Raw genomic sequence first — 26,112 nt, 5'->3', positions numbered from 1 at the left:
GTGTTTATAAGAAATTGTAGAAGTAAGTTTCTGTGAAGTCTAACTGCAGTAAAAATGTTTACCTACGTTGCCTTTAATAGTTCAACCTCTGTAGCTAAAGTATTATGACATTACTTTAAAAAATTACCTCAGAATATTAAAAGGAGGCTGACTGAAATATTGTAGAAATTATACCCTAATTTGCTTTGATAATTGTTAATATGGTTTAAGGCCTGAGAGGGGGGGTGCAGGGTTGAGGGGATCATTGGGTAAAAAGGGGGGGGCATCTGTAATACTTTCAACAATAAAGATCATTTTTTAAATTATATTTTTATTGATTTCAGAGAGGAAGGGAGAGGAAGAGAGAGATAGAAACATCAATGATAATACGGAATCATTGATTGGCTGCCTTCTGCACACCCCCTACTAGGAATCGAGCCCGCAACCTGGGCATATGCCCTTGACTGGAATCTAACCCGGAACCCTTGAGTCCACAGACCAACACTCTATTCACTGATCTAAACAAGCTAGGGCTAAAGATATTTTTTTAAAAAAAATAGAGCTATTACAAATAAATAAATAAAAGGCAAATAATCCAATAGAAAAATTGGTAAAAGTTATGCATTAAAAAATCATAGACATGGCCCTGGCTGGGTGGTTCATTTGGTTAAGAGCATCATGCTGATATGTCAAGGGTTCTATCCCAGGGCAGGGCACATACATGAATCAATCAATAAATGCATAAATAAGGGGGAAAATAAATAAATAAATCAGGGCCTATGTCAAAGCCATTATATCTTTTTTTAAAGAAAATATTTTGTTCAAATTCTATTTTGAAGACTACTGAGATTTCAAATCAGAAAGAACTCCAAGACTCAACATCTTATGCAGATATAGAATTTGGAAGTTCCCTGAAACTGAAGTTGTTGGTGTTTGTCAAGTGACTAGAATATAGCATGTTATGAGCAAAGAGATTTGGGGCTTAAGATCTGAGTTCAGCATATGTTTTTGAAATTCTGTTAATGGTTTTTAGTCAATCTATTGGTTCTACCTCAATTAACACATTGGATGCGGGAAACGTATTTATACGTTTTACGTTGACAGGTAAACACAATTTTCCAGTGAGTTTTCCAGTATTTGTCTGTTTAAAATTTAAGAAAAATAATTCAGTATACATTTTATAGTAAATCACAAAAAGTTTCATTGAAAAAAAAATATGTAAAACTAAAGTTATCGCAATTTTACTGAATGTTGCCATTTGCGCAAAAAAATTAAGCAAAAACGGCCCGCATACAATGTTAAAATATGGATGTAGGAAATCCTAGAACCACAGCAATGATGTGACTACAGACTAGACAACTAAATTATAAATTACATTAAAAACCAGCAAGTACAGAAACTAAAATCTGACTTTATGCCCAATTGATTGCTCAGCAGGAAACTCTTTTGCTTTGTGGGATTGAAACTTATAGTCAAAACATTCTAATTGATCTTGTGCAATGTGAGCTACTTAAAAATTACAGGTGTAGTAAAACATCAGAACTATCTGGATCATGTTGTAAGAGAAAGTAAGAACAATGTTCTGTCTGGTCTGATTAGAATTTAGGTGAGACGAGTTAATTTGGTCCCTATGATATTGAACAATTTTTAGTGGAAAATAGGTACACAGAGACACATTTAGCAATAATAATTCGATACAGGTTTGTTTTATATATAATCCTGTTTGTTTAAAATTTTATGTGATAAAAAATCAGTGCTTTAATAAATATAAAATGTGACACAGAAAGACAAATCTAATTTCATAAGATTCCTAGAAACAAATGGATTTTAGACTTGGTATTCCAATAGCATTAGCTTTGGTGATTTAGTGTGCAATCAATTTACACACCTCAAAATTTATTTCATACTACACCTATTTTTTTTGCCCCTCTAAGTTATTCTTTGTACACAACACATGTCAGTCTTGCAATTGCCTGTTGATAATGTTCTAGAAATTGGAAAAAAAGTATTCTTTATTAACTGATTCAACAAATATGTATTGATTTATTACCATATATCCTGAATTGAGACAGGTTCTGGAGAAATAAAACATTCCAAAGATATGCCCTCAAGAAATTGAAAGCACAAGGGAGAGAAACACAAGTTAACTAAACATTAAAGTACAATGTGTGCCAGTCAGAGAAAGATAATCACATATGATCTCACCCGTACGTGAAATCTAATGAACAACATAAACTGTTGAACAAAAATAAATCCAGAGACATAGAAGCATTGAACAGACTGTCAAACCTCAGAGGGAAGGCAGGGTAGGGAGGACAGGTGGTAAGAAATCAACCGATGAACTTGTATGCATATGTGCATAACCCATGGACACAGACAATAGGATGGTAAAGCCCTGGGGTGGGGGGCTGGGGTGGGCTGGGAGACATCAATGGGAGAAAAGGGAGGCATATGTAATACTTTCAACAATAAAGATTTTAAAAAAGTACAATGTTGTGAGACTTTCCCATTTAAGATGGAAATATGTATGAGAGAGTATTTGTGGATGCATACCCCAGCTTCTTGTTTAGTGTGACAACTCTGAGTTAAGTCTCACATGATTTCGAAGAGGATCTCCAGCAGCCTGGAGCCTTAGTTGCCCACAGCAACAACCTGCTCATTAAACCACTCCCTTCCCTATTTTCTTTTCCTATTCCCTTGCAATAAGTGCTGGGATCACCTCTCAAATAAGCTAGTTGTTTGCAAATCATTATCTAAGATTTTTCTTTTGGAAGAACTCAAGTTAAGACTATGATTGATCCAGATCTGGCCATGTGACTGGAATATTGCCATTAAGAGCTCTTCCTTAGAACTGATGCTAAGAGAAGCTTTCTCTTTTTGTCAGTTTTTAAGTTGATGCAGCCAACACCATACCATATTCCCTTCACATGGAGCTCTGTATGTAGGAGGAGAGAAATGCTTTTGAAAGAACTTGTGCTGGCAGTTCCTATAGTTCTTTCTTTAATTCTACAAACTGCCTGTTATCTTTCCCAGCTAGACTACCAATAAATCCCATTCCTTGTCTAAGTGTTTTTGTTTGTATTCCATATGATGAAAAAGTTAATTCTAATGCATACAGGGTGGGGAAAGAGCTAATTAAGTAGGAGAGGTTGACCAAACTGAATACAACATAAGGATGGAATATAAAAACAACTTGAGGGTTACAGAGGTAAAGACAGCTCTAGATGGACTGTACATGAATGACTGTAAATATGTATTGAATACAGTACATTTTCTGGCTTATCAATCATCTGTGTGAATATAGTAAGAGATGTAAAATCATTTTAATGTTAAAATACATTTGTTTTTTAATATTCTCTTTAGAAAATATTCTTCCTCTTTCTACTTAGAGTAATATCTCAGTTTATAGGCAGGGACATCACCCTATCAAATACTTTTAATTTAATTTAAAGGGATTAATTTCCAAATGTAGCCACTTCATCTTTATGTCCCCAAGACAAAAGGAGCAAAGTTTCTATAAATGACACTTTACAAAGGATTACAATGTGGAAAATACTCCTTGTAAAATGCAGTGGAAGGAAAAATCAGATCATTTACATGTGATATTGATTTACACTTGTGATTCTAAGCTTGATGGATGTGTACTACCAAAGGAGGCAAGCAGTTGCATTTAAATGTATCTATTACTCTAGTATATATACTTCTATTATGGTAATGCTACATTACCGAAGGTGTATAATTTCAGCACCAAATAAATGTCACTTGACAAAATAGTTTGTCTAAATTTAAAATTACAGCTTTTGACAGTTAAAAACATGTGCTCATGTAGTAGCATGTCTAGTAGGTTTAAATAGCTTTGGAAATTTATAGTGAAATATTCTTCAAAGAAAATATATATTGTTGCCAATTAACTCTAAAATATACATTGTCAAATATACATTACTAAAAGCTAACAAAAATATTAGCTTTTATACTTATTTTCTAAAAGTTTACTTAAAATCAGTATTAAGAAATGTTAGGGCCTATTGAAAATATTAGTTCTATCTTTAGTAGTCTTCAAAATTAAATCTACAAATATTTTTGTAATACTGGCTAATTTTAAAGAATATATTAACATTTGTATTATACCAGAGGCTCAGTGCACGAAGTTCAAGCACTGGTAGGGTCCCTAGCGGCTGCTGGCTGCTGGCCAGGGCCTCCCTCCCTTCCCCCAGCCAGCCCCACCCTCTGGCCCAACTCCCAGATGAACTCCTGGTCGAGGGGACAATTTGCATACTACACTTTTATTATATAGGGTTGTTTTAAAATATAAAGGAAAAATTACAAAATTTTCTCACTTATGAAGAGAAAAATCTCTTTTTTTGTTTTTCATAAAGTTTTAAATATAGGGAAATTAAGAAGAAATAAAAGATTTATACCTTAATGCTTTTGAAAATAATTCACTTTTAATAATAATAGTATAATTTTGACACTATCTTGTTTGAATAAATGAAAGATATACTCTAGGTTTTCCCTATTTACTTTCACTTCTAATTATCTCAATGGATATTACTTCTAATGTGATAGTTGTCAAGGTAGAGAGCCCTGAATGATAAAATGTTTCCTAAAATGGTTATGAAAACCTAACTATTGGTAATGTACTTTGTTCTATGACATCTCTTCCAGAGAAACAAGTATAAATAGGCTTCATTGGTTAGGAATGATACAATATTAAGTGATTGATTCAGGTCCTAAGTATGAGCAGTAGGTTTAGTATCTTATTTTACATGTTTAGTGGAAGTGAATAAGTGTAAAAATATCATTTATTAACCAGTCACATACATTAACTGTTATAGTACCCAGGCAAGACACTAAGAAAAGGATCAAGAGGACATCAGTTTGAGTAAAACTCACTATTTCTGTGTAAATAATTCCACTGCAGTTAATAAAACAGGGTCAGCTGAATAGTTCTGGGTAGGGATAAATAACAGGAGAACAGCATAGAATTAATATCCACTGTACTTTTAATTTTGACAGACTTTTAGCTCTCACTGAATGTATGCAAATAAGTACCTTTTACACGAATAAATATCAGCTGCTAACACAAAGGACTATGGAAACTTTAGTTAGAGGCTAAGTATACACTCCTCTCCTTTAAGTCCCTCAAATATAAGCTTTCTCCGCAAAGCTTTGTCTTATTTTAAATGCAATCCATGCTGACTTTATTTTCTTCCTCAATGCCTACTGCATTTCAGCAATCTCATTTCCTCAGCCCATTGACATGTGTTGCCAGTTGGTAACAAAACTTCATCTCAGAAATGTCAAACTAAATGACTAAGGTATAATCACAGAAAATAAATTTATCCTGTGAGCTGTCTGAACTCGCAGGTCCTGATTGTTGTGATTCATCAGCCCTGCTGAACTAGCACTTCTCTAGCTAATGCCCCTGAGCTGCAGTGCCCAAAAGGACATTTCCAGGAAACATCCCAGTGTCAATATGACCTGCTCCCCAGACAAAGCTAGTCATACTCAAAATAGAAATGGTGGAATGCATGCAACTCTCTAAATCTTTAACTTGAAAAAAAATTAACTTGAATCAAATATTTAAAGCACAAGCTTATTATGTTATTTATAACTGTACTATGACATCTGTAATTTATGTATAACAGCAATAGTGATTGATGAATGAAGTGTGTTGAATAATAACTTGCTCACCTAAAATTAGGAGAATCATATTAACTTGGAAATAACTCACTTTAATTTTATTTTTAATGCTGAGGATATAACTCTAGTGCATGAGTGAAATTATAAGCATGCAACTCCAAAGTTTAACTTGAAGGTTTTTATAATTGAGTAATAAAAAATAGGACAAATTTATAATGATGCTTGTTCTGAAGACTATCTGGTCTACCCATCAGATAGGCTCTGCAGGGTTATGATTAATATTTCATGGTGCATCTTCATTTTATATTCCTACTTTTAACCTATACTTGTCCTTATATTTAAATGGAATTTCTTTTAGATATTATGGTTCAGTTATTTAGTCTATTTCTACCTTAAGTTGAAATGCTTTTTTAAATAACATATTTAATGTAATTACTAATATATATGGCTTTAAATATACCATCTTACTATTTGTTTTCTATTTCTTATATTTGTTTTTGTTATTTTTACTCTTGTCTTCTTTTGGATTAAATAATTTTAGGTTTATATATTATTTTCTGCTAAGGAGCAGCCCTATTTTAGAAGGTTTATTACCAGCTTTCCAAAATGCAGCTAGAAGAGGGTTTAGCACTTGACTCGATGGTACCTACTACGGAGCAGGACAATGGATTGTGGCATGGTGTGATGTGAGCAGATAAAGTAGGCCAATCCCATGTTCTCTCATGAAAATCTGAGTGAGGAAATATGGAGAGGATTTTCCACTGAGCAGTAGGTTCTGAAAGCTAAACAGTTGTGATGCAGAGATAGAGACCAGGGAAGCTGTGTTATATCATCTGCAAGCCAATAGTATATATAATTTGAAACTCTGATGTTTGTGGATGGAAAGAGGAGGAGAAACTATATGAGAAGGTACTAGGGGAGGAAGAAGGCCATTCATGGTAGTTGGACCACCCTCTCTTTCAGACATTTCTCAGTTCCAATACCAGTCTATGTGTATGCCAATAGTAAACACAGTGTTCTTAGAGTAATACAAATTTGAGAAGTAGTTCTTAGTAGTAATACAAATGGCACTGCAATTATTTGGTGCTTAGTTTTATCACTAAAAATGTAAAAGAGAGGAAAATCTTGTTTCTTATATTTTCTAACTAGTATAAAAAAATGTTACCAAGACAAAATGAGTATAAGTATATATTTTGTTATACCTAGTTAATATATAATCATGGAAATAATTGTATAAATGGTTATCATAAATATATTAAAATGTTAATGTATTTTAATAAGTGATAATTATGCTGATTTTTCTGACACAGTTTTGAACTAATTACAGCTGCCTCTCTTTTCAGTCTGTATATATTTTTTAATGTTCTTTGTTATTTTAAAATGTAACTGGCATGTGTTTAAATGGATGACTTATTATGTAGCTGTGAATGAAAATAATTTGTTTTCTTTGAGTCACTTGGATATGAAAAGCAATTAAATACTCTGCCTCATCTGCTAACTGCCTTGAATAAATTTGATCATTGAAGCTCAATTTTACTTTAAGATTGGCCATCATAATAATTCATTTGCTTTTCGGATGGTTTGAATTCTTTTTGTTTAAACACTAAAATACCTTAAAACAACAGCAACATTAGCAGCAACCCTATTTTCCCAGGGGATTTAGTAAAGTATTCCTCCCTTGATTCTTTCATCTGAATGCATTAATTAGAAAAAACAAGCATAATTTTATTTATACATTATATGAAGTAGAGTTGTATTAGAAACCAGAGATGAGGTGTTTTCTCTTTCTTTTTTTTTCTTAAGTTCCATTATAAGCAAATTCTCCAGACTGTTTATCACTGATCTGTTATCCACACTCTGAAATTGCTCATCCATATTCTTCACATCTCTCTTAGCAGGATTTGAAGGGGAACACTGTTAAATTAACATGAATGAGTGCTTCTCCCTTCCCTGTAAGAATTATCATGACTGTGAAGATGGGGTCAACAATTCCAGGTAGGAAAAACCAAAAAGGAAAAAAATATGTAGGTACATGTTTCTAAATGTATGCAAGTTTATATTTTCAACTGACAAACTGAACATCTTTATTATTAACAATTTTCCATGTTATACTTATTTGAAGCTTTGACTTTATACATTTATATCAATGCAATTCTTAAATTTCTTGTTTAAAAGGTGTGTTTGCAGACCTGTGTTTTTTGGGCTTCTGTGTGAAATTGAAACCGAGTGTTCCTCTAAACCTTGCCAAAATAATGGAACCTACATGGATTTGACAAACAGGTTAGATGCTACATTTTACTGAATCAATCATTCTATGTGTGTAATTTAACAAATAACAATGTGAACATACATATACCCATCATTCAACTTAAGACGTAGAACATTACTGATGCCCTGTGTTTGTTCCCAAGTACTCCTCCATCCTCCAGTCCAATTGTATTGAATAGCCTGAATTTATGTTTACCACTGTTGTTCTCAATATACAGTATTAACTGTATGGATGCCTGAACAAAATTCTCTTTAGTTTTCATATTAATATAACTGAAATAATGTTGTGTATAGTCTTCTGAATGAATTTATTTTGTTGAAATTGACTTTTCTACATTATCTATTAATGTATTTTTATGTGTTGTTTATTTTTAACTATTGTAGAATATCCCATTTAGATACATACCAACATTTATTTATTACACTCCTAGACATGGATTTGGGGGTTATTTCCTCTTCTTTCTTAGAAATAATAATGCTAGTCAAGTTTCTAAACATTTCTCCAAATACATAAGTACTAGTGTTACTCTAGGCTCTATACCTAGAAACAGATAAGTTGAACCATTAGGTAGACATTTCAAATTTACTATATCATGATTTTTTATTTCATTTAATTTTGGAAATGGAATATTCACAATCAGCAAAAGTAAATAAGTATTCCTATTTGCATTGTCAGATTATTCCATTAGAGCTTATCTTCTATGTGTAAAATTATATATCCTTCTGAATGTTGTCTATATTTTCATTATAAATTATAAGGTTGAGTATTTTTCCATAGATTTCAAGATATTTATTTTTCCTATCTAGAAATGCCTATTTATGTCATCTGCCCATTAATGTTCTCCTTTATTAATTTTAAAAAAGATTTATACGTATATTCTAATTATTAATTCTTTTGTTAGTTGTATGTACTGAAAATATCTTCTACTGATTGTGGCTTGACATGTAACCTTTTACGATGAGTTTTGAGTACTAAAACTTAATTATAATGTAGTTGAATTAATTGATTAGCTTGTATATGGTTTGATTTTTTATCTTGTTAAAAAATGTTTACCTTAGGATTTTTACATCTGTATTCATTAGAGATATTTGTCTGTTTTCTTCCCTCTTTTGTGTCTTACTCTTGCCAGGTCTTGGTAACAGGGTTCTGTTGACCTCACAAAATGTGTTAGGAAGATTTGTTGCCTCTTCTTTAATATTTTGGAAGAATTTGATAAGGATAGGCATCAAATTTTTTTTGAGTGGTTGATAGAATTTGCTAGTGAAGCCATCTGGTGTTAGACTTTTTCTTTTGGGGATGTTTTTGATGGTTGTTTCAATTTCCTCACTATTGACAAGTTCATTTAAGTTTTCCAATTCTTCATGAGTCAGTCTCGAAATGTTACATATTTCTAGGCACTTATCCATTTCTTCTAAGTTATTGAATGTTGTGGCATATAGTCTTTCATAGTATTCTATTATGATCCTATGTATTTCTGTGATGTCTGTGGTGTAACTTCTCTTTAATTTATGATTTTGAGCTTTTTCTCTTTTTTCCTTAGTGGTTCTAGCCAGGGGTTTGTCAATTTTACTAATCTCTTCAAAGAACCTGTTCTTTGTTGTATTAATTTTTGTATAGTAGTCTTTTTGTTCTTTATATCATTCAATTCTGCTCTAATTTTTATTTCCTTTCTTATGCTGACTTTGGGCTGCTTTTATTTTTATTTTTCTAGTTCTTTAAGATATAATGTTAGGTTGCTCATGAGAATTTTCTCATTTCTTGAGATAGGCCTGCAATGATACAATACTTCACTCATACTACTGCTTCTGCTGCATCCCAAAAGTTTTGATATGCTGTATTGTCATTCTTATTTGTCTCTCTATATATTTTGATCTCACCTTTTATTTCTTCCTTGGCCAAGTCATTTTTTATAGCCACTCTGGAAAACAGTTTGGAAGTGCGTCAAAAAAATTAAGTATAGTTACCATCTGACTCAGCAAACCCTCTTCTGGGTATCTACATGAAAACTTTGAAAACATTTATCTGCAAAGACACATGCACCCCTATATTCATTGCAGCATTATTCATGGTGGCCAATACATAGAAAAACAGAAATGTCCTTCAATAGAGGATTGGATAAAGAAGATGTGGTACATATATACGATGGAATACGACTCAGCCATAAGAGAAGATGAAATACTCCTACTTGTGACCACATGGATAGACCTTGAGAATATCATACTAAATGAAATAAGTCAGAAAAAGCTAAGAACCATATGATTTCACTCATATGTGGAATATAAAATTGAAAGAAACAAATGAACAAACAAGAAAAAAACAAAAACTCATTGACCTATGCAATAGTATGGTGGTTACCAGAGGGAAGGGGGTTGGGAGGGCAAAAAAGGATTAAGGGGGTCAAATATATGATGATGGAGGATGATTTGACTTTGGGTCATTGGGCATACAATACAATGTGAAGATCATGTATCAGAAATATACACTTGAAGCCTATATAATCTTATTATCCACAAAATAGGTGCACTTGGGGGGTCCCTCAGCCCGACCTCTGCCCTCTCTCAGTCCAGGAGCCCTCAGGGGATGTCCTACTGACAGCTTAGGCCCATTCCCCATGGGGAATGGGCCTAAGCTGCCAGTTGGACATCCTTAGCACTGCCGCTCCGCTGCACTCACCAGCTGTGAACCCGGCTCAGGGTTTCTGGCTGAGCAGCGCTCCCCCTGTGGGAGTGCACTGACCACCAGGGGGCAGCTCCTGCATTTGTTGTCTGCCCCTGGTGATCAGTGCGCATCATAGCAACTGGTTGTTCTGCCATTCAGTCGATTTGCATATTAGCCTTTTATTATATAGGATGTCACCCCAATAAATTTAATCAGAAGTAAAAAATGTTTATCTTAGGGGAAATATATGTTTCTTCTATTTCCTTTTTAAATATTTAAAGTTCTTCCATTCATATTTAAATTTTGATCTATCTGGAATTTTGTGTGAGTTATATTAGGTAGGAATCTGAGTTCATTTTTTTTCATATGAATAACCAATTGTGCCTACTACATGTATTAAGTAATCCAACCTTTTACCCACAGATTTTCCCGATTTGCAATGCTTTCTTAATCGCAGATTAAATTCACATATGTGAATATATCTATTTCTCTGCCTCTATTCTGTTTCCTTATTTCAATTTTCCACCCATGTGCCTATGCCACAAATCTTAATTACTTACCTTTCAAATACCTCAATACTGGTAGGGGAAGACATCTCATCTTTTCAATCTTCTTTAGGAAGCTTTAGTTTTATTTGACAATTTTTTTTTCTCTTACAACCAACTATGTTCTGCATAAGTCCCTACATCCAAACAATTAAACAAAGACCAGGTAGAATTTTAATTGGAATTCCATTGAATTTGTAGATTAATTTGAGAAGAATTGGTATTTCTTTATATTGGCTTTTTTTGTATTTTTTCTTTATTGATTAAGGTATTACATGTGTCCTTATCCCCCCATTGCCCCGACCACCACCCCCACTCATGCCCTCACCCCCATGGTGTCTGTGTCCATTGGTTATGCTTATATGCATGCATACAAGTCCTTTGGTTGTATATTGGCCTTTTAAAAATATTTTAAAAAACAGTCGGACAAATTCAACTGGACATTCATTGATTAGGATAAAAAAAGACACATTTGCTATGTCATGGTTGCCCTCCAATCAAGGACTATGTTTATCTGTCCTAATAGAGACCCAGAATCTAGAATTGCAGTCAAAATTTGTATCACAACCTGCTTAAATTTCTGGTAATTTATTATCATTTTCTATGGCTTGGGCACTGTCCAGTCTCGTGGAGTAAATAGTGACATGCTTTGAGCCGCTACTCCTGAAACTCTCAAGCCTTTCAAGGGGATGCTAATGACTAAAGTCACTTAGGAATGTAAAATTGCTTTTAGTTTAAAATTTGAATGAGTATGAAGGGGCATTTCAAAATCTTCCATCTGGGCTTTCCTTTATAATATTTTATTCCAGTATGGAAATTCTGTCTATTACTAAGTATATTGACAACACTAAATATTCAGGAACTGTGGGGAAAAGCAAAACAAAACATAGTTTTGTGACTAATCTACCGATTTAAATAATCTTGTCTTTTCACTGGTGGAACAGAGGTATTTCAAAGATAATCATAAGTTCAGGGCCAATATCAAATAATCTCTGAAAGGTCTGCATATCTTTCTTTCATCAGTGAAGTCATACTGGCAAATGGCCTCAGATCCCTCTGAGGAGACTTCAGGAAGAAACGTGTAACACATGTGACTATATTGCAAGGTTCTACTTCAAAGGCTCTAGCAATCATTCAGTTGAGGGACTGAGTGTGTGACAGAGCTTAGGTCTGAAGTTGTCTAAAAGCCTAGGAATCCCTACAAAGGCAAGTTAAATCATATTTCTGTCCTGCAGACGTATATATAAATGTAAAGTAGCACCATAACAGATTATCCATATAATTTATTTCTAGTAACCCATCATTGATTAGCCAAAGATAATCTGTGAATCAATCCAACAATCACCATTCCGTTTCTCTGATATGTATAATTATTTGCTCAATTTTTTTATCTGATAGGCAAACAAATTCAATAAGCTTTATCTATCATTGAATCCCATTATCCTAATTCATATCAGGGAACCCAACTTCATGCATCATTCTACATTGTTATCTCCAGCCTATAAAAGATAATCACCATAGAGCTTATAAAGATACTAGTGCCTCCTCACCAATCCTGTGCTTAATGTTGGTGAGTACAGTACCCTCCTGGGTGAATGGACTTTCTTCTTAGCTGATGAAATGCCCTCCTATAATCTCTGAATATAGAAATGAAGGAGCAACTGGGCAGTTTATGTACAATTGATTCCTTCAAATATTTCCATAACAATGAGCCTATGAACTGCTACCTCTATTATATAGAAAAAAGAAACAACAACAAACAAAGAAAAAACCTCTGGCAATTCTACCCTAATCTTCTAAGCTAAAATTAAGTCCTGTCTTTGATTAGCCAGCATATTTCCATCGATCCACATGCTCATATTAGCATATTAAATCTTCCCTCCCAATCCATGACAATGTTAGCTCATTTAAGACTTATGTTTATTCTCTGATTTTCCTACCAATTTTGTGGCAATGTAAGTTGGTGGTCTTTATAATTCTTTTAGGATATAGGTTATCTGTTCCCAGTTAAGTTTTTCATCTCTCATCAGCAAAGATGGAATATAATTCTCCCTATGGGCTAGAACCAGTGAAAAATGTTCGGGAGTGGTCAGGGAAAATTGGCAACAGTTCATAAGTCATATTTTTCAGTGGCATTTAGGGGAAGTCTTGTTATGCAGAGAAGTACAGATTCCCTTTGACACAGGATAAGTTTTGCTTCTACTAGAAAGGGGATTTGTCTTTGGGTGGTGGGTACAAGGGGCAATATACAGCTCTTGTAACATAGAAACCCACACCTGAAACCTATATGTTCATATTGACAAATGTCACACCAATAAATTTAATAAAAAATAAAAAGAAAGGGAGATTAAAGTGAATACAGATATCTAAGTTCCTTAGTCATATTTCCCCCCTGTGTACAGAGGACATAAACTCCTTAAAATTACTATACAGACTACAGTGGTTTGCTGCTGTTGCTTAGCAAAAATCCTGAAAACTCAGTGGTTAAAAATAGCAATCATTTGTTGTTATTTGCATATCTGTGGTCTCCTATAATTTAGCTAATGTACATAGGTTAAGTTCATCTAGGTTTCTCTTGCACCTGGCTAACGCGGGAGGAGTTTTTATAAGTCTGTTATGTCAGCTGAAATAGCTCTACTCCCAGTGTCTCTTATCCTTACTAGATTAGCATATTGTTCTCATGGAGTGGCAGAGGTTCAAGAGAATAAGCAAAAACATGAAAACCTTCTTAAGCCCTATGCTCTGAAATAGCACCCTTCCTCCTTTACTTATAGATCACTGTCCAAAAACAGAATCGTGACCAAGCCTGAAAGTGTGGGGCTCTGGCCAGAAAAAAGAGTGGTAAAGAATTAATATTTTTTTAAAAAATGCTATCAACTGAGCAGAAGATGTGATTATTAACTGGATAATGGGCCCACAGAAATTATGCAGATTGAAGTATGGGGCATTAACTGCCTGGCATTTTCAATTTGCCCTGCATGGGACCCAAGTGATAGCTCTGAGTTGGAGACTGGCATGAAATAAATAATAGAACCAAAATGACCTAAAAAATCTAAATGAAGACTTTTCATTTGAATTTATTATATGGCTTCTGAAGACTACTTTCCCAAGTTTCAGCATGAGATCTCAAATTGCTACAGAATGAAGCCAGCCCCAATGCCCTCTACTTAAAAGAGAACCCATGTGATGTATTCATGAACACAAGAACAATGAATTCATTTACAGAGAGCTGAATTGATTATAGGGTTGATATTCACCCTTCAATCTTGCTGATGGCAGCAAAGTATGTCTCAAACTGAGAAAATCCTAAAAAGCTTGATGGAAAATAACCAACTATCAATGGTGATTACCCTGACAGCTCCACATGCAGATTGCTGAAGAGTTTTTGTGAATATTAATCTTCAAACCCGACTCATGTTAGGAAAAACTGCTGCCAATACAATGTATTGACTGAACCATGAGTGAAATACAAACTCGATGTGACATGAAACAGATGTTGGAGGCCTCTGGATATGAGTTTTGACCTTCTGATTAGTGTCGCACTGCATAGTGCTGGCACCTTGTTCCCGAAGCCCTCCCCAGAGGTCAGAAAGGTAAGGAAGGAATGGAGGTGTCCAGCCTCGGTTCAGAGACGGTCTTTGAGGATGATGGTGCAGTAAACAGGAGATATTTGGAAACCAAAGGTAATTTACATCTGATCTCACCCCCAACTGCCCTCCCTTGCAGGTCTGATCTCACCCCCAACTACCTCTGCCTCGGCCCCACCACCATGGCTTTGTCCAGAAGGAAGTTGGACATCCTGAAGATGGCCAGTCGAAAGGGTCTAATTAGCATATTACCCTTTTATTAGTATAGATAATAATAAACGCATAATATGCTAATAAGACCGGATGAGCTTCCTGACGAAGCCAGGGCTGCAAGGCAAGCCTGGGTCCTGGGTGCCTGCTGGCAGCCAGAGGGAAGTCCAGGTTTTAGGTGCCTGCTGGCGGCTGGAGGGAAGCCTGGTTCCCGGGTGCCAGAGGGATGCCGGTGCCAGCAGCCAGGGGAAGGAAGGCCTACTCTTGCACAGATTTCATGCATCAGGCCTCCAGGATAGGATAAATAGAAAACTATATGTAATTTACTATAAATAAACTTACTATAAATAAATTTACTATAAATAAATATATATGAATATATAATCCTTAAATGTTTACTGAAATATGTGATGAATGGAAAAAAGTATTAGAATAATATATGCAGCATATTATCTAGAAAACTACTTTTTAAGAAACTTCGAATTATCTTCTAAAGTGACTGTATCATTTTGCATTTCTATCAGAAGTGAATGAGAGTTCCTATTGTGTTTTATGTTCTCATGAGCATTAGGTATTGTCAGTGCTATGGAAATTTAGCTATTCCAAGAGTTGTATATTGGTATGTCATTGTTGTTTTAATTGCACTTCCCCAATAACATATGGTGTGGAGCACCTTTTCATATGCTTGTTTTACATCACTATGACTTCTTTGTTTAGGTGTCTGTCTGTTCATGCCCATTTTTAATTAGGTTGTTTGTTTTATTATTGTTGAGTTTTAAGAGTTCTTTGTATATTATGCATAATAGTCCTTTATTAGATATGTCTTTTGCAAATATTTTCGTCTAGTCCATGGTTTGTCTTATCATTGTCTTGCTATTGTCACAGAATAGGACTTTTTAATTTTAATCAACTCCAGCTTATCAATTCTTTCTTTCATGGATCATGCCCTTGGTGTCATATTTAAAAAAATAAACTCAAAGTCATTTAGATTTTCTCCTTTTTTATCTTCAAGGACTTTTCTACTTTTTCATTTTGCATTAGGTATGTGTTCCATTTTTGTATTAATTTATATGAAAAAGTGTGAAGTTTGTGTCTAAATTCTTTTTCTTCACATACATATTCAGCTGTTCCAGTACAATTTTGAAGAGACCATCTTTTTTCTATTGAATTGCCTTTGCCCCTTTGTCTAAGTTCAGTTAACAATATTCATGTGGGTCTACTTCTGGGTTCTCCATTGTGTTCCATTGATCTATTTATCTGTTCTTTTAATAATAACACATTGTCATGATTACTATAGCCTTGTGGTAAGTCTTGAAGTGAGGCAGTGCCAGTCCTCCAATTTGTTCTTATAAATATCATGTTCCCTTCAACATTGTATTCAGTATTCAGGGTCTTTTTCCTCTACACATAAACTTTGGGATCATTTTGGCAATATCTAAAAAATAACTCCCTGGGATTTTGATTATGATTTCATTGAATCTAGAGATCAATTGATATCTTGACAATATACAGTCTTTCTGTAAATGAACATGAAATGTCTCTATTTAGTTTTGTGGTGTTTTTTATGTTTTTTGGTTTTTTTTAATTGTTTTTAATCCTCACCCAAGGATATTTTTTTCCATTGAGAGAGAGTAGAAGGAGGGACAGGAAGAGAGAAACACAGATGTGAGAGGGACACATTAGTTGGTTGCCTTCTGCAATCACCTCAGCTGGGGCCTGGAAAGGAGCCCACAACTCAGGTATGTGCCCTTGACCGGGAATCAAACCCACAACCCTTTGGTGCGCAGGCCAGCACTCTAACCACCTAGCAACACTGGCCAAGGTTATTTAGTTGTTGCTTTTATTTGTTTTGTTTATCAGAGTTTTGTAGTTTTGTTTTTTTAAAAAATATAGTTTTATTTATTTCAGAGAGGAAGGGAAAAGCAGAAATAGAAACATCAATGATGAGAATCATTGATTGGCTGCCTCCTGCCATCCCCCCACTGGGGATTGAGCCCACAACCTGAGATGTGCTCTGACCTGGAATCCAACCATGACCTTCTGGTTCAGAGGCTGACACTCAACCATTGAGCCATACCAGCCAGGCTATCATTTCTTTATATGAGTTGTGTGCAGATAATATTAGATTTATAGCTAATTATTTAATTTTTAAGCTGGTAATGATATTTAATAAAATATTAAAACATACTTTGAAGAATGCATACCATCCTAAGATAATGATCTTCTTTTTGTGAAGAATATTGGAAACTACATACTTTGAAGAATGCATACCATCCTAAGATAATGATCTTCTTTTTGTGAAGAATATTGGAAACTTGGAAAAATATTAAAATGAATTAAATATGGATGATGGGTACATGGGCATTTATTATTCAATTATCAAAAAATGACTGTTTAAATTGTTATGATAAAAAAGCCATTTTCAGTGCAATAAAATGTTTAAAAGGTAAAAAATAACTATAAACAGCTGAAAAACTACTAATTACATTTTTATATAGCTTTTGTTTTACAGAATTGTGTTTTTTGATTAAACATATTTTGGTTAATTTTAGAATTGACTTACCCATTAGAAATCTTTGAAATAATATAAAAACTCAACACCAATTGTATACTTATTACAAATTAAACTATAGACACCCAATGAAAACATTAAAATAATAATTATTACATAATATACTTCATGATTATATCTATGTTTTTAATCTGCTTCATTCACTCTTTTGGTTTTTGAAACTAAAGCCTGAAACAATTAATAATTCATCCTAATGATGTCACTTAAAAATGAATTCCTTGATATATGACAGTGTCTGGATGACAGCCTCAGTTTGTTTTCAAAATTATCGCAAAGCTGGGCACTGGAATTGACATTTTCTGACTTTTGATAACATATGTTATCCAATAGAACTAATGTCTTTTTAAGCCATAACAATCAGTTCACTTAGGGCAGTGACAATAATATCGATCTACTAAAAATTTATACGTAAATAGAGAATTCACCAGAACAATTACAGTAACATTGACTGGTCCATTCAAAGAATATAGAAGAAAAAAATGTTTTAAATATTTGCCTGATATTATTATAACCAAACCATTACCAACAAAAATATTGTAACCAGTCAGTATTTGACATTTATGAATTTATCAGTTCTTTAGTTACAAAGTTGAAAATCATTATTTAATGTGCACTTAAGTAGAAAATCATTAGTCAAAGTACTTTTTAAAATAAGTTGTTTGCTTAGAAACCAGTTATTAATGCAAATGAACTCTATTCCACTGAACATAACAGCATTATTTCAGATGAAATCCACATCCATATGCAGTAAAATTATAATAGTTTCACACAAAGACTATTTTAAAGATAGTCATTCTCTGGAATAAATATTTTGGGTAAAAAATAGTTTACTTTTCTTTTTTGCTTGAGGTACACAGAATATATTGTGCATCTTAAAGTACAGAATCTTAAAGATGCTGAATAAATTGAAACAAACAAAATAAACCGCATATCTAAACATATGCAATATTCTCTTAGATTAATATTAAATTTAATATTTTATGTGCAAATTTTTTAAAGACTATAATTATTTTGCATTATATAGCATACTTAAATATAACTGTTGTTAAAATGAAAACTTATAGAACAGATACATTTTATATCATATTTTATAACTGATTAAAATTAAAATATATTATCTAAGGGATTTATTTAGCTTCTTTATAAAATTTTTATACGAGAATCTTTATGTTGCAGATATAATAGACTGTTCATATCCTTTTTCTATTTTTTATTAAATTTATTGGGTGACATTGGTTAAGAAGATCATATAGGTTTCAAGTGTACACTTCTATGATACATGATGTATATATTGCATTGTGTGCCCACCACCCAAAGTCAAATCGTGACTTGATTTTGTTCATGTTCTAATGATTTTTTTTCTTCTGTAACTTGTTCAACTTTTATTTTTCCCAGTAGTAAGAGGAATAAGATTTAAATTTATGTCTTGTGGTTCCAATGTTAAAAAGGCCTTCTTTATACATGAAAATTGTACCAGACATTTCCCAGAAAGCTCCCAATCACCTTATTCCAATGGAGTTGAATTCTTTTTGTTAATTTTATTTTAATATTATATTTTAATCTTTAGTGTTTAGAGTATTACAAATGTCCCCCCTTTTTCCCTCTTGCCCCCCAGCCATCCAGTTCTCACCCCACCCCAGGCCTTTACCACTGTCTTACCTGTGTTCATGGGCAATGGGTATATGCATATAAGTTCTTAAGTTAACCACCCCCCATTTCCCCTTTCCCTCTGAGATTCCTCAATCTATCTCATGTTTTCCTACCTCTGGTTCTATTTTATTCATCGGTTTATTGTGTTCATTAGATTTCACATATAAGTGAGAAAATATTATTCATTATAAAGAACTGTGGCTTAGAATTGCGGTTATGGAATCACAAGAATTTTATTTAAATTGCTTTAAATATATCCTGAATTCTATCAAATTTTGAATTGCTATAATGGGCAAAGAATTTCTAATATAAAGTTTCATCACTGAGAGTTTACAGTTTAATTTGTGTCATTTGACTCTATGTTTTTATAAAATGATCTATTGAAAAAATCATCTATCAAATACTAATATTACAAATAAATATTTAAATAAAAACCTCAATATAATGTACAGATGATATGTTGTATAATTGTGCATCTGAAATATATAATTTTGCTAACCAGTGTCACCCCAATAAATTAATAAAAATAAAATGAATTGAAAAAATATTTACTACATCTTAGAACTTGTAATATGATTTAATCAACATAGTGGTTATATTTTAAAATAACTCAGCTTTCCAGAAGCATAAAAACAATATTTTTTTCTTTTTAATTCCTTTCATATCTGAGACAAGGTGAAAAGAAGGTAATAGAATAATGTAAAGGATAATATAAAGCAGGGGCTTACTTTAGGGCTGTAAGCTTCTGTGATTATCTTACATTTTTTCATCTCCTTTCCTTAAGGCAATATTACTTTATGAAAATCAGAGTTAGTCTTTTTTTTCTGTACTTTATTTTAGTGTATTGAATTTTCTTCAGAAGTCACCTGTTAAAATGCTTTTTACTGATTGGAAAATATCTTTAAAACCTATCTGGAAAAATTTAAGTCACTATCAAATTTTTAAAAATTTAAACAAAAATGTTCAATACCTTGACAACCTACTTTAGTTTAATTCCACTAAAACTTTTGAAATAAAAGTTTTGAATTTAAATTAGAAATTTTCATTTTATCAAAAATATATTACATATTTGATGGTCTTAATTGTTCCTTTGAAGCAGGATATTTAAATTATGAATATCTTTGTTTTAAGAGTTGTTAAAATATGGTTTCTCCAATAGAAAGAAATATTTTAGAGACTTTTAACATACAATGCAATAATTATTATAAAACCAGAGGCTCCATGCATGAATTCGTGCACAGTTGGGGTCCCTTGGGGTGGCCTGTGGGGATTGGGCGGAAACCCACAGTCCAATGCCGCCTGTAGCTTCTACCTGCCTCCCGCTCATCCCGGCCCCACTGCACCTGATGCAGGCTCGTGCCCAATCAGTCTCTATCAGGAGATGCTCATGCTGCTGCAGTGGAGCTCGCCAGCCACAAGCCCTCCTTCTGGTGCCCTCCCAAGGGGTGTGGCCTGTGGGATCAGGCCAAAACTGGCTCTCCCATATCCCCGGAGGGGTCCCAGATTGCTAGAGGGTGAAGGCCAGGCCGAGAGACCCTACCAGTGCACTAACGGGACCTTGGAGGGACCTCGGGAGGACTCCAGGGTGTGTCCAGCCTTGTCTTGCCCAGTTCCAATCAGGGCCAGCCAGCAGAGGAGGGACGCAGCAGGTTGGCCAGCCGGACCGTGGGAAGGCTCCAGGGTGTGTCTGGCCCATATGGCTCAGTCCCGATTAGCCGGACCCCAGCAGCAAACTAACCTACCAGACGGAGCATCTGCCCCCTGGTGGTCACTGCACATATTAGCAACTGATTGACCAGTTGACTATCTGCACCTTGGTGGTCAGTGCAAGTCATAGTGAGCAATTGAGTGGCCTTAGCATATCATTAGCACATTACACTTTGATTGGCTGAATAGTCGACCTGTCACCAGACACTTAGCATATTAGGCTTTTATTATATAGGACTAGAGGCCCGGTGCACAAAAATTTGTGCACTCGGGGGGGAGGGGGGTCCTCAGCCCGGCCTGTGCCCCCTCGCAGTCTGGGACCCCTCGGGAGATAACTACCTGCTGGCTTAGGCCTGCTCCCGCGTGGCAGAGGGCACGCCCAATCCCTAGGTGCAGCCCCTGGTCGGGCTCAGAGCAGGGCTGATTGGGGAGTTGGGGCGCCGCCCCCTGTCATGCACAGAGCAGGGCGGATCAGGAGGTTGCGATGCCACCCCTAGTCATGCTCATGGTAGGGCCGATTGGGGGGTTGGGGCACCGCCCCCTGTCACACTCAAGGCAGGGTCGATGGGGAGGTTGCGGCACCACCCCCCTGTCACGCACAGAGCAGGGCCAATCAGGGGGTGGGGCACTGCCCCCTGTCACTCACAGAGCAGGGCCCATCAGGGGGTTGGAGCGCTGCCCCCTGTCACGCACAGAGCAGGGCCCATCAGGGGGTTGGGGCACTGCCACCTGTCACACACAGAGCAGGGCCAATCAGGGGGTTGAGGAGCTCCCCCCTGTCATGCACAGAGCAGGGCGGATCAGGGGGTTGAGGAGCTCCCCCCTGTCACTCACAGAGCAGGGCTGATAGGGGAGTTGGGGCACCCCCCCCATCACACACAGAGCAGGGCGGATCAGGGGGTTGGGGTGCCGCCCTCTATCACCCACAGAGCAGGGCCGATCAGGGGGTTGGGGCACCGCCACTGTCACACTCAGGGCAGGGCTGATGGAGAGGTTATGGCTCTACCCCGTCACACACAGAGCAGGGCCCGTGGGGTGGGGGGGTTGGGGCGCCGCACCCTGTCACACACAGAGCAGGGCCTATCAGGGGGTTGGGGCGCTGCACCCTGTCACACACAGAGCCGCAGGGCGATCAGGGGGTTGGGGAGCTCCCCCCTATCAGGCACAGAGCAGGTCTGATCAGGGGGTTGGGGCGCCTTCCCCTGTCACGAACAGAGCAGGGCAGATAGGGAGGTTGTGGCCCTGCCCCCTGTCACACACAGAGCCGCAGGGCGATCAGGGGGTTTGGGCGCTGCCCCCTGTCACGCTCATCCAGGTGCTGGGAGGCCTCATGGCTCCGCTGATCCCAGTGCTGGGAGGCATATTACCCTTTTACTATATAGGATAGAGGCCTGGTGCACAGGTGGGGGCCGGCTGGTTTACCCTGAAGGGTGTCCTGGTTCAGGGTGGGGGTCCCCACTGGGGTGCCTGGCCAGTTTGGGTGAGGGGCTGAGGGCCATTTTTAGGCTGGCGGGTGACTGAAGCTCCCAACCACTTCTTTTTTCTTTTTTGTTTTTTATCTGGGCCAGCTTTAGCTCTGAGGCTCAGCTGCTGAAAGTAGGTTCTGGCCTTTGTTTACCTTCTGTATTTGAAACAATGTTGCGGTCCTGCTGGCTGAAGCCTGGCTGTCTAAAGCAGGTTTCTGGGGTTTGGTTTAGCTTCTATATTTGTTACAATGTTTCTTAGAGTTGCAACTCAGAGGCCGGCAAGGCAGGTGGGGAAGCTTGGCTTCCTCAGTCACTGAAGCAAGCAAGCCTCCCTGTTCGCGTCAGCTGCCTGGCTGCTGGCCGCCATCTTGGTTGGTAGTTAATTTGCATATCTCCCTGATTAGCCAATGGGAAGGGTAGTGGAGGTAGGGCTAATTACCATGTTTCTCTTTTATTAGATAGGATAACTGTGTCCATAAGATGTTAATAAAAATCAAGGTTCGCTTTTATTTTTTCCCTTATACTAGCTAGATGTGGTCTGCTACTGATTTGATAATGAAGCCTCTTAGGAACATTTTTGTTTAAATATAGAAAACAAAATTTGGCAAAAGGCAAAGGATATAAACATTTTCTGGCTTTCAAACAGAGATACAGAAAAAAAAAAGGAGGGAGAGAGAGAGATTGAGTCAGAGAATTTGGTAAATTTAATGCATAAATTGTTTCTTAGAATAGATTGAGAAAAATAAATGATCATCATTGCAAATCTATCATTAAAAAGAAAGATGTCCCAAAATAATTTAGAATAGTCTACATTCCAGACTAGAAAGTAGGTTTTTTTGTTTGTTTGTTTTGTTTTTGTTATTTCACAATATTTTATTTTTTTAACATTTAAAGTATTACATATAGTAACACATATGTCTACTTTTCCCCCCACCACCACCCCCAACCCTCGGCACATGCCCTTACTCCCCTAGTATCTGTGTCCATTGGTTATGCTTATATGCATGCATACAAGTCCTTTGGTTGCTCTCTCCCACTCCCTGCCATCCTCCCCTGCTTTCCATCTGAGGTTTGACAGTCTGTTTGATGCTGCTCTGCCTCTGGATCTGCTCTATTTTTGTTCATCAATATATATTCTTCATTATATACCACAAATGAGTGAGATCGTGTGATATTTATCTTTCTGTGACTGGCTTATTTTGCTTAGTATAATGCTCTCCAGGTCCATCTATGCTGTTGCAAATGGTAAGAATTCCTTCTTTTTTACAGCAGCATAGTATTCCATTGTGTAGATGTACCACGGTTTTCTAATCCACTCATCTGCTGATGGGCACTTAGGCTGCTTCCAAATCTTAGCTATGGTAAATTGTGCTGCTATTAAACATAGGGGTGCATATATCCTTTCTGACTGGTATTTCTAGTTTCTTGAGATATTTTCCTACAAGCTGGATTACTGGGTCAAATGGCAGTTCCATTTTTAATTATTTGAGGAAATGCCATAATGTTTCCACAGTGGCTGTACTAGTCTGCATTCCCACCAGCAGTGCAAGAGGGTTCCTTTTTCTCCACATCTTCACCAGCACTGGTCATTTCTTGATTTGTTGATGATAGCCATTCTTACAGGTGTGAGATGGTACCTCATTGTGGTTTTGAATTGCATCTTTTGGATGATTAGTGACTTTGAGAATGTTTTCACTGTCTCTTGGACTTCTGTATGTTCTCTTTCGAAAAGTGTCTATTTAGGCCTTTGCTCATTTTTAGATTGGATTTTTAATCTTCCTTTTGTTAAGCTGTATGAGTTCCCTGTAAATGTTGGAGTTTTAACCCTTAAAGGAGAAATACGTTCTCCCATGCAGTGGGCTTTCATGTTATTTTGTTGATGGTTTCTTTAGCTGTGCAGAAGCTTTTTATTTTGATGCTGGAAGTTTTTTGATTACTGCTTCAATTTTCTCCATAGTTATTGGCCTATTAAGATTTTTTTTATTCTTCCTGATTGAGTTATGGAAGTTCATATTATTCTAGGAATATGTCAATTTTTTCTAGGTTGACCATTTTATTGGAATAGAGTTGTTCATAGTTTTTCTTTTACAATCCTTTGTATTTCAGTGGGGTCTGTTGTTATTTCACCTCTCTCATTTCTGATTTTGTTTATTTGGGTCCTCTCTCTTTGCTTCTTGGTAAGCCTGGCTAGAGTTTCATCAATCTTGTTTATCCTTTCAAAGAACCAGTTCTTGGTCTCATTGATCTTTTGTATTGTTTTTTGTTGTTGTTGTTGTTGTTATTGTTTGTTTGTTTGTTTTGGTCTCTATGTCATTTATTTCCCCTTTGATTTTTATTATTTCCATCCTTCTGTTCACTCTGGGCTTTTCTTGTTGCTCTCTTTGTAATTCTTTAAGTTGTAGAGTTAGATAGTTTATTACCATTTTTTCCTATTTTTTGAGATATGCCTGCAATGCTATGAACTTCCCTCTCAGGATTGCTTTCATTGTGTCCCATAGACTTTAGATTGTTGTGTTTTCATTGTCATTTGTTTCCAGGATGTTTTTAATTTCTTTTTTGTTATCTTTGGTAACCCAATCATTGTTTAATAACATGCTATTTAGCCTCCAAGTGTTTGAATTTTGGTGATTGGTTTTATTGTAGTTTATTTCTAATATTAGGCCATTGTGATCTGAGAAGATGCTTGATATGATTTCAATCTTCTTGATTTTGGAGACTTTGCCTGTGTCCCAATATGTGGTCTATCTTTGAAAATGTCCTATGTGTACTTGAAAAGAATATATATTCTGTAGCTTTGGGGTGGAATGTTTTGAAGATGTTGATTAAGTCCTTCTGATCTAGTGAGTCATTTAGGATTGCTGTATCTTTGCTGATTTTTTTTTTGTCTATAGAATTTATCCAGTGATGTCAATGGGGTATTAAGGTCCCCTAATATGATTGTATTGCTGTCAATTTCTCCCTTAATAACTTCCAAAAGTTTTTTTTTGTTTGTTTGTTTGTTTTTTGTTTTTTGTTTTTTTGTTTTGTTTTGTTTTTAATGTATTTGGGTGCTCCTTCATTGGGTGCATATGTGTTTATCAGAGTTATATCCTCTTGTTGTAGAGATCCTTTTTGTATTATGAAGTGGCCTTTCTTGTCTCTTATTATGGCCTTCCCTTTGAGGTCTATTTTGTCATATATAAGTATTGCTACCCCAGATATTTTTTCATTTCCATTTGCCTGAAAAAAATATTTTTCCATCCCTTCACTTTTAGTCTGTGTGAGTCTCTTGTTCTGAGGTGGGTCTCTTGTAGACAGAAAATATATGGATTATACTTTCTTATCCATTCAGCTACTCTGTGTCTTTTGATTGGAGCATTTAGTCTATTTAAGTTTAAGGTTATTATTGATAGGTACTTGTTTGTAGCCATTTTTATTCTTCATACCTATGTTCCTACTTCCCTTTCTATTTTTTCCTTTTACAATAGTCAGTTTAGTATTTCTTGCATTGCTGGCTTGGTAGTGATAAACTCCCTTAATCTTTTTTTGTCTGTGAAGCTCCTGATTTCCCCTTCAAATTTGAATGATAGCCTTGCTGGTAGAGTATTCTTGGATTCAGTCCCTTGCTTTGCATCATTTTGTATACTTCATTACATTCCCTTCTGACCTGATGTGTTTCTGTTGAGAAATCAGTTGATAATCTAATGGGAAATCCTTTGTAGGTAACACTCTGTCTCTCTTTTGCAGCCTTTAAGATTCTCTCTTTGTCATTACTGTTTGCCATTGTAATTACAATGTGTCTTGATGTGGGTCTTTTTGGGTTCATCTTGTTTAGGACTCTCTGTGC

The 26,112-nt window shown here is 35.8% G+C and overlaps 1 protein-coding gene across 1 annotated transcript in view; it reads left to right on the top strand.

Annotated features, from left to right (window-relative positions):
- EYS (eyes shut homolog (Drosophila)) overlaps positions 1–26,112 on the top strand; it is a 1,189,235-nt gene that overhangs the window by 371,284 nt on the left and 791,839 nt on the right. The window contains 2 exon segments of the mRNA XM_006096829.1: positions 7,521–7,617; positions 7,798–7,902. Coding sequence (XP_006096891.1) covers positions 7,521–7,617; positions 7,798–7,902 — 202 coding nt within the window.

The sequence above is a fragment of the Myotis lucifugus genome, unplaced genomic scaffold, assembly GCF_000147115.1.
Source record: "Myotis lucifugus unplaced genomic scaffold, Myoluc2.0 scaffold_187, whole genome shotgun sequence".
Lineage (NCBI taxonomy): Eukaryota > Metazoa > Chordata > Mammalia > Chiroptera > Vespertilionidae > Myotis > Myotis lucifugus.
The sequence above is the reverse complement of the archived record's forward strand: the minus strand, read 5'-3'. Positions and strand labels throughout refer to the sequence as shown.